Source organism: Macaca nemestrina, chromosome 4, assembly GCF_043159975.1.
Source record: "Macaca nemestrina isolate mMacNem1 chromosome 4, mMacNem.hap1, whole genome shotgun sequence".
Lineage (NCBI taxonomy): Eukaryota > Metazoa > Chordata > Mammalia > Primates > Cercopithecidae > Macaca > Macaca nemestrina.
Genome location: NC_092128.1, coordinates 150,847,641 through 150,856,600, shown reverse-complemented (window position 1 = coordinate 150,856,600; position 8,960 = coordinate 150,847,641). Strand labels below are relative to the sequence as shown.

The window sequence follows — 8,960 nt, the reverse complement described above, 5'->3', positions numbered from 1 at the left end:
GAGGTGGTGGGCGCCTGTAGTCCCAGCTACTCGGGAGGCTGAGGCAGGAGAATGGCGTAAACCCGGGAGGCGGAGCTTGCAGTGAGCTGAGATCCGGCCACTGCACTCCAGCCTGGGCTACAAAGCGAGACTCCGTCTCAAAAAAAAAAAAAAAAAAAAAAAAAAAAAAAGAGGAGGGTACGAAGAAAACACTCCCGCCCGCTCTGCCCCATGCGCATGCGCGGCCGCGGCGCGCCCTCAGTCGGACCCCGCGGGCCCCAACGCGTCCCCACGCGTGCGTGATCCACCGGAACCCAAGCCTAGGCAGGAGGTGAGGGGGCGGGGCCTCCGCAGTGCGACTGCGCCGCGCGAGGCCGTGCGTCGCGGGGGCGGGGCGCGCAGGCGCAGCGGGCCCCCCGGCCCCGGAGCATAAACAAGAGCGGGGACGTGATGAGGCGGCGGTTGATCTTAGGGCGGCTAGTGGCGGCGACCCAGGCGGCTAGCGGGGCCCGGCGCCGACCCTGAGTGCAGCCTGACCCGCCCTCGCGCGCGCGCCCTCCCCGGCCGGGCCCACTCGCCGCGCGCCCAGCCATGAACCTGGCGAGCCAGAGCGGGGAGGCCGGCGCCGGCCAGCTGCTCTTCGCCAACTTTAACCAGGACATCACGTAAGGCCGGGGTCGGGGGTCTGGGTCGGGGTGAGGCCACGGTCGGACCCGGGCTAGGGGGAGGGCCTCGCTGCCAAGCTCGGCGGGGTCGCAGGCTTGGCCTGCCTGCGGGCCAAGGCGGGCAGAGGCGTCCCAGGGGGCGGGCCCGGGGCGCGCAGGGAGGGGCGCCCTCCAGGGAGACCCTCGGGCCCTGGCCTGGAGCTGCGGCCCCGGAGCGGGAGAGGTGGTGGATAGGGGACCTGCTTTCACCATCTTGCGGGGAGGCCCCCTGGCTTCAGACCTCACTACTTCTCGCAAAGTTGGGGCCGAACTTTGGGGCTTGACTTGTCTTGGCCGCCTGTGGAGCGCTGGGAGTGGGTCGCTTCCTCTCCTCTCCTCTCTGCCCGCTTCTTGCTCAGCGTCTCCCACTCACTCTCCTTTGAATCAGGCCCTTCTCCTTGTCTCTTCATCGTCTTAAGGTCCCTTCTCTCTCTCTTGATTTTCTTTTCTCCGTTTCTCACTGTTTTTTTTTTTTTTTTTTCTTTGTTTTTGTTTCTTGGGATTTGTTTTGTTTTGAGACGGAGTCTTGCTCTGTTGCCCAGGCTGGAGTGCAGTGGTGCGATCACAGCTCACTGCAAGCTCCGTCTCCTGGGTTCAGGCGATTCTTCTGCCTCAGCCTCCCAAGTAGCTTAGACTACAGGCACGCGACCCTGGGCCCAGCTAACTTTTTTGTATTTGTAGTAGAGACAGGGTTTCACCATGTTGGTCAGGCTGGTCTGGAATTCCTGACCTCAAGTGATCCGCCCACCTCAGCCTCCCGAAGTGCTAGGATTGCAGGTGTGAGCCACCGTGCCCGGCCCACACTGTTCTTTTTGGGAGGTAACTTTGATGTCTTCTGCAGCAAGTAACAAACTTAGCAATAACCTTGGTGTCTGACCTAGCTAGGGAGAAACCGAGCCAAGAGAGGCGTTACAGACCAGTGCCCCAGGAGTCTCAGAGCTCCACGGGGCGGGTCATCCTCTGGGCAAGAGAAGGCCTTAAGGCCAGCCCATACAGCCCGTGCATTCGGAACGCTGTTTGTCCACACTGATACGGGTTGGATGCTGCCTGGGAGGAGGGCTTGTGGGGATGGTTAATAGATGAGCGAGCTTTCTGGAGAGAGAAGGATGAGTTATGGGGTTGGCAGGGAGGAGAGCCATCTTGGAAGTGAGTAACAGGAAGTGAGGAAAGAGGAGGAGGAGTGGGTCATTTGGCATCTTACTAAGTCATTGGTTGAGTTGTTACTAGCTGAGTGGAATTAAGAAAGCAGAAAATGAGACTCTTTAGGAAATTAAAAGTGAACTGTAGAATGGCCAACACCCAGTGAGTGGTGTACAGGAGGCGCTCAATAGCAGCTTACCAAAGCTGTGAAGACAGTCGCACAGTGGGACTGCATTGATAATCGGAAGGGGCAAATCACCTCATCCAACTAGAGAGGAGGAAATCCTTCCGAAAGGCTCCAAGCTGGCCTGGGTCTTCGAATTGGTTAATAGTGGAGTGGGGGCAGGAGTAGAATCTAGCCTCCTGAGTTCTCTTCCAGTGTTCTTTCTGCTCTGCCGTGCTGTTTTTTTTTTCTATTTACAGAGTAGAATTCTGAAGACAGTGAATTTAGAAATAATAGCATAACAACGTATAAAGATTAAAACTCCCAAGTACTGTAGTGTTCTGTGTGACCAAAAGCCAGAACAACAAACAATTCAGACAACCTGTTGCAGTTGAAGTGGAATAGACTATCTTAATCCAGATAGGGAAAAGGACATCACAACCCAATTCTAATTTCGCTTTTAAGCCCAAGCCAACAGTATTTGGAGACTAGTAAGAAATGGTAGTTAGTAAAGGGGTTTATGCCATGTATAAATTAGAGAGTTTCCAAAACATTGTCGGCCACTCTTTCAGTTTTTCATTAATTATTTCTGTCAGAATGAAATCAAATATAGAAAAGCATTCTCTTTTGCTGTTACTTCAGCTGGACTGCCATGTTCCCTGTGTCACAGGAGAGTGTCACTCTGGCCTGAACTAGGACATTTTCACACTTACCCACTTCTCTATGCTCCCTGAAGTTATTACAGTTCAAGAAATTTCTGTTACTTTGAGATTTCATAACTTTGGCTTGCCAGAGAGACCTTGATGTAGTGTAAACCTAAATTGGAATGAATAGTAAACTAGGATTATACTAGAAGTTGACTGGGCTAAAATGACTGTAATTTGTTTTAAATCTACACTTGGAAGAAATAGAAGTTCCCGGAGAGAGCTTTTATGGCTTATACCTTTTCCTTCTTAATCTCCAGAATTTATTGAGGAGCACAATTTTTAGCAAGAGAAAGAACGTCCGTCTAGAACTCACATTTACTGTATTGAGTGAGAAACTTTGGAAGCCAGTTCACTTACTGGAATATATATATGTTATAGGATCATTTCCCTTTTTTTTGTCTTTTAAATTCTTTTTGTATTCGTTACATGCCAAACTATAACTGTCCTGCCTTTCTCCTTGTACTGGTAATATGATTTCCAATGTCGTACTTTTTCATGATTCTTGTCCTAAAAGTGTGCATACATTTTATTTGTTTTTTACCATCTGTTTTTTGTTTTGTTTTGTTTTTTTTACCTAGAGAAGTGAAAAGGGCATCAAGAGCAGCTGGTCTTGGCCGTCGCGCTGTTGTCTGGTTAGTTCCAACCCTGGTTTCTAAAAGTATCACCTCGGAAGGCTTATGTTAGAGGACTTTTTGGCTTTTTGAAATTGAAGTGAACCAGTTAATAAGTGGCAGAGGATCACTTGAATATGAAATGGAAATACCAAGGACTGCATTTTTCCAGTGGACACCACAGCTTGTGGGAAGTTAGTGATGTAGCAATGTCTGTTTTAAACACCATGTCTAAAAGGGATGGAATGAAGAAAGGGACTTGACTTTCCAAGTCTTGTGTTTGTAGAATGGATGTTATGAAGTGTCTGGAGACAGTAGGAGAAACCTGTTGTGTTCTTCCACCATGTCTCTTCTAGGTTATGCTCATTGTCCTGGGAAGGTACTGCTCTGTTCTCTTGGTTCATCTGTAAATCAAGGGTTTTTGTTTTTGAGATGGAGTCTTGCTGTTGCACAGTTGGAAGTGCAGTGGCACAATTATAATGATCATAGCTCACTGCAACTTTGAATTCCTGGGCTCAAGCGGTCCTCCTGCCTCAGCCTCCCGAGAAACCGGGACTACAGGCATGAGCCCCACACCTGGCTAATTCTTTTTTTTTTTTATAGTTTTTGTAGGCACAAGGTCTTGCTGTGTTGACCAGGCTGGTCTTGAACTCCTGGCCTCAAGCGATCTTCCTGCCTCGGCCTCCGAAGTATTGGGATTACAGGCATGAGCCATTGTTCCCGGCCTAAAGATGGTTTTTAAGATCCTTCACCCTTAAAGTTTTCAGTCATTCTGCCTGCTTTGCAAAGGATATGTTTGAGGAGGGCAGAGAGGGTGACTTAGGAAGATATTGTCCAACAGCAGTGACCAGTGAGAAGGAGACTGACTCGCCGTCAGGACTTGTGTGACCCACAGGGCGTGCGTCCTGCAGCCAAGGGAGAACTTAGATGTCACCCAGTTTCTGGCTTGGGTTCCGAGTGAATGTGATAACATCGTGGTGAAGAAGCCAAGGAGGAGAGAGCTCTACTTGGGATACTGATGAGTTGGAAAGGCTGCAGGGATGTGGAGGTGGAGGATGTGAGGTGGAGCGGGGATAGGGGTGGGCTGTCCATAGCCCTAAAAGAGACGGCACCAGGGCCTACCAGGGCCTACCAGGCCTTACCAGGTCTGGGCTGGCAACTACAGTTGAGGTTGCTTTTGGTTTACAGTGTCGGGCTGTATCCACCTAAGCTCGCAATCAAGTATGGCTTCTCCGCAAAGAGGATGAAGAAGGAGAATCTTTATGGACTGACAATTAGGGATGGGGGAGAAAAGGAAGAAAAGCAAAAAATCTGACTCACATCTTCATTTTTGAGTGGCAGTCACTGTCTTTTTGATGTTGAATGTTCAAGTTTCAATTCATTGACAGAGACTTTCAGTTAAAAATGATGGATCAAACATAAGCATTTATTTTGGTTCCATCCCCAGACCCTAATAAAATGTTAATCAGTAAAATGCGAAAAAAATATATTTTCTAATTTTAAACATTTCTTAATTTTTTATTTTAGTAGAGACGGGGTTTCACTTTGTTGCCCCGACTGGTCTCAAACTCCTGGCTTCAAGTGATCCTCCTACCTGGGTAGCTGAGATTGCAGACGCAAGCTACCACCCTTGGCCTCAAAAAGATATTTTAAAAGGCTTAAATTCATAGGATAGAAAGAATGAGAAAGGCGATATTAGCCAATTTGGAAGCTAGCGAGTGGTAAAGGAAGTGGGATCTAAAATTGCTAGTGAAGAAAGCAGAGAACCAACGTAGTTTAAACTGCAGAATCCCCGACAGGCTCGGGAATGGGCAGTCCAGGGCTCCAGAGGCGGAGTTGTGCAGGTGTGAAATGAGGAGGATGGGTTTCAAGTGTGTTTAAAATGCAGTGACTCTGTCCTTCCCTGGCAAAGGACGGGCCTGGTCTCTGGGTTTGGGCACCGGGCACAGTTGAAGGTGAGGAATAGTGGCAAAATGGGGGATTGAACCAATACATATTTGGTTATGATTTGCTAGTTTTCCCCTTTGTCAATGAAAGAGCCCACTGATGGGGACAGGCACAGTGACTCACGCCTGTAATCTTGGCACTTTGCAAGGCCAAGGTGGGAAGATCCCTTGAGTTCAGGAGTTAAAGACCAGGTTGGGCAACATGGGGAGACCTCGACTCTACACAAAACACAAAAATTAGCCAGGTGTGGTGGCACGCGCCTGTGGTCCCAGCTACTCGGGAGGCTGAGATGGGAAGATCCCTTGAGCCCAGGAGGTTGGGGCTGCAGTAAGGCGAGATCACACCACTGCGCTGCAGCCTGGGTGGCAGCGTGAGACCCTGTCTCAAAAAAAAAAAAAAAAAAAAAAAACCCCACTCTGTTGACTTAACAATAAATAAATAAACACTTTTTGGCAATAAAACTGTGTATTAGGGAAAAATCTCATACTTACCTGTTGCTCTGCCTCTCCCGTTAATATGTCTGCCATTTTATGGTCAGGTCAATTTTGAAATTGTTTAAGGCAAAATCTCCAAAGGGTTGTAGAACTTGATTGTTGATGTTGAGACAAAAATATCAATCACATTTATATTTAATACCATTCTTTAAACATACTCATCTAGGCCGGGTGCGGTGGTCATGCCTGTAATCCCAGCACCTTGGAAAGGCAAGGCAAGTGGATCACGAGGTCAGGAGTTTGAGACCAGCCTGGCCAAGATGGTGAAACCCCATCTCTACTGCAAATACAAAAATTAGCCAGGTGCAATGGTGGGTGCCTATAATCCCAGCTGCTCAGGAGGCTGAAGCAGGAGAATCATTTGAACCAGGAGGCGGAGGTTGCAGTGAGTTGAGATAGCGCCACTGCACTCTAGCCTGGGCGACAGAGCAAGACTCCGTCTCAAAAAAAAAAAACAAAAAAAACTTTTGCCGGGCATGGTGGCTTACATTTGTAATCCCAGCACTTTGGGAGGCTGAGGCAGGTGGATCACCTGAGGTCAGGAGTTCGAGACCAGCCTGACCAACATAGTGAAACCCCATCTCTACTAAATACAAAAAATTAGCTGGGCATGGTGGTGCATACCTCTAATCCAAGCTACTTGGGAGGCTGAGGCAGGAGAATCGCTTGAACCCAGGAGGTGGAGGTTCCAGTGAGCCGAGATTGTGCCACTGCACTCCAGCCTGGATGACAGAGCGACACTCCATCTAAAAAAAAAAAAAACTTATCTTTACAATAAAGTGTCCTCATACTATGGTATATATACATCTCAAAAAATATTTGGAATATTTTTGTTTCCCTTTCTTAACTGACTGGAATGCACAGTTTTATAAACCATGGGGTTAAACTTCTAGCTGAGGTATTTAGTATCCTACATCAGCTTCCAAATATCTGAACTAGATTGGCAGAGTCCAGTTTTAACAAATTCCGTGTGTAGGGAGCACAGCAGAGACCTGGGATGTCTAACCCAAGGATCAGGGACGAAGGCTCGTTAATTTTGCCCGTGGGAGAAGTCCCCCCGCCCCACAAGCTCATTTTATACATAATGCTAATAAGCTTGGTGATTTACTTTCCAAGTCACCAAGAAATTAGAAAGGACAGGGGCTGCTAATGATGGTAGGATGGTCACAAGGAAAAGTGATAACTGTCGGCAAAACGAGAGATAGAAAAATAGTTTTATAAACTCAGCGCTACAGGCCGGGCGCGGTGGCTCATGCCTATAATCCCAGCACTTTGGGAGGCCAAGGCAGGTGGATCACCTGAGGTCAGGAGTTCAAGACCAGCTGGCCAATATGGTGAAACCCCATCTCTACTAAAAATATAAAAATAAGCCGAGCGTGGTGGTGGCAGGTGCCTGTAATCCCAGCTACTTAGGAGACTGAGGCAGGAGAATTGACTGAACCCAGGAGGCAGAAGTTTCAGTGAGCTGAGATCGCACCACTGCACTCCAGCCTGGGTGACAGAGCAAGACTCCATCTCAAAAAATAAAATAAAATAAACTCAGCACTACAGTCTGGCTGTTTGATACCAAACTCTCAACTCAAAAGAACTTGTCTTCCCTTGTTTTAAGGACACGGGAAGGTATACAATTTAAGAACAATTTGTTTTTTTAATCAGAAATTGGGAGTGCGGGAGTCATGCTTAAAATAGCAACCCTTAGTTATCTGGAAAATATTTTCCTGAACATCAGTTTCCCAAAAGTTCTGGGTTGCTGAGATTTTGTTTTATTTTTAGCCTGAGGATATTACTGTATTCTTCTTGGTTCTTTTATTAATTTTCAAAATATTTACAGGTAATAATACCTAATTATTTCATTAATAAAACAATTGATACAACTAATTCAGTATAGTAAAGCAAAAAAATTTTGCGAGGAAAAATTATATGAGCTGGTAGAGTTTTGTTTCTGTTCTTTTTATACTTCTAAGATGAATCAGTGTGATTTTACAGATTAATACTGATTACAGTAACTCCCTTCTTGGAATACATTTCTTCCACATATATGTGAAAGAGTAGTTGTAAATCTCAAGTTTGTAATAAATGACATGATCATTAAAATAGCCCTGATCCTGTCTTGGGGTACAAATACTCAGTGTGAAACATCCCCTTTCCCTGTTTCAGCCTTCTGTTTTACCTACTCGTTTTCGTGTTCTCCCAGATGTTAAAAGTGATCCTGGTATCTGATTCCTCCATACCCCAGTGCTTCCTGCTCATTCGCTCATCTTTCTTTTGCTTGCTGGACTTGCTTCTTGTTTTGCTTTCTTTGGTCAGCTGGGTTCTGGAGAGGCACTTTTTTGATGAGGAAACCCCTTCTGTGGTGTCCCTGAGGCCCCTGCTGGGAGGGACTGCTGAACTGTGGGTTCCTTGAGCCTCCTTGCAGAAGCAGTGGTGTTGGGTGATGAATATGGAATCATAAACGCAAGGCCATCAAACCAGTCCTCTGCTTTTTCCTTGTAAGCCAACAATGGGGCCTTTGATTCCAGACTCTAAGGTAGCTTTTGAGTCTGTTTCGTTTCCAACCCACTGCTCAGCCATGGCACAGCATAGGGGATGGAGTCACGGGTGTTAAAGGCCTGCAGAAGCACAGAGAGATGCCTGCGTCCACCTCCATTGTAAATACCTTTGTTTAAAATTTAGAAAATTAGGCCGGGCACGGTGGCTCACACCTGTAATCCCAGCACTTTGGGAGGCCAAGGCGGGCGGATCACAAGGTCAGGAGATCGAGACCATCCTGGCTAACACGGTGAAACCCCGTCTCTACTAAAAATACAAAAAAAAATTAGCTGGGCATGGTGGCGGGCGCCTGTAGTCCCAGCTACTCAGGAGGCTGAGGCAGGAGAATGGCGTGAACCCGGGAGGCAGAGCTTGCAGTGAGCCGAGATGGCGTCACTGCACTCCTGCCTGGGCGACAGAGCGAGACTCCGTCTCAAAAAAAAAAAAAAAAAAAAAAATTTAGAAAATTGGCTTACTTAACTTTTTTTTTTTTAATGGAGTCTCGCTCTGTCACCCAGACTGGAGTGCAGTGGCGCAATCTCTACTTACTGCAGCCACCTCCTCCCAGGTTCAAGCAATTCTCCTGCCTCAGCCTCCCAAGTAGCTGGGATTACAGGTGCCTACCACCATGCCTGACTGATTTTTGTGTTTTTAGTAGAGACAGGGTTTTGCCATGCTGGCCAGGC

At 47.4% G+C, this 8,960-nt stretch overlaps 1 protein-coding gene across 10 annotated transcripts in view; it reads left to right on the top strand.

The window, feature by feature from the left end:
* Positions 1-382: 382 nt before the first annotated feature.
* LOC105497373 (WD repeat domain, phosphoinositide interacting 2) overlaps positions 383-8,960 on the top strand; it is a 45,597-nt gene continuing 37,019 nt past the window's right edge. For 3 of the 10 annotated variants that reach the window (XM_071095394.1, XM_071095392.1, XM_071095389.1), the window contains exons 1-2: positions 387-644; positions 3,272-3,325. In XM_071095394.1, coding sequence (XP_070951495.1) covers positions 571-644; positions 3,272-3,325 — 128 coding nt within the window. In that variant the 5' untranslated portion in view covers positions 387-570. Of the gene's footprint in view, positions 645-3,271; positions 3,326-8,960 lie in introns of all 10 variants that reach the window. The other 7 variants (XM_071095397.1, XM_071095396.1, XM_071095391.1 and 4 more) reach the window with 5 other exon arrangements.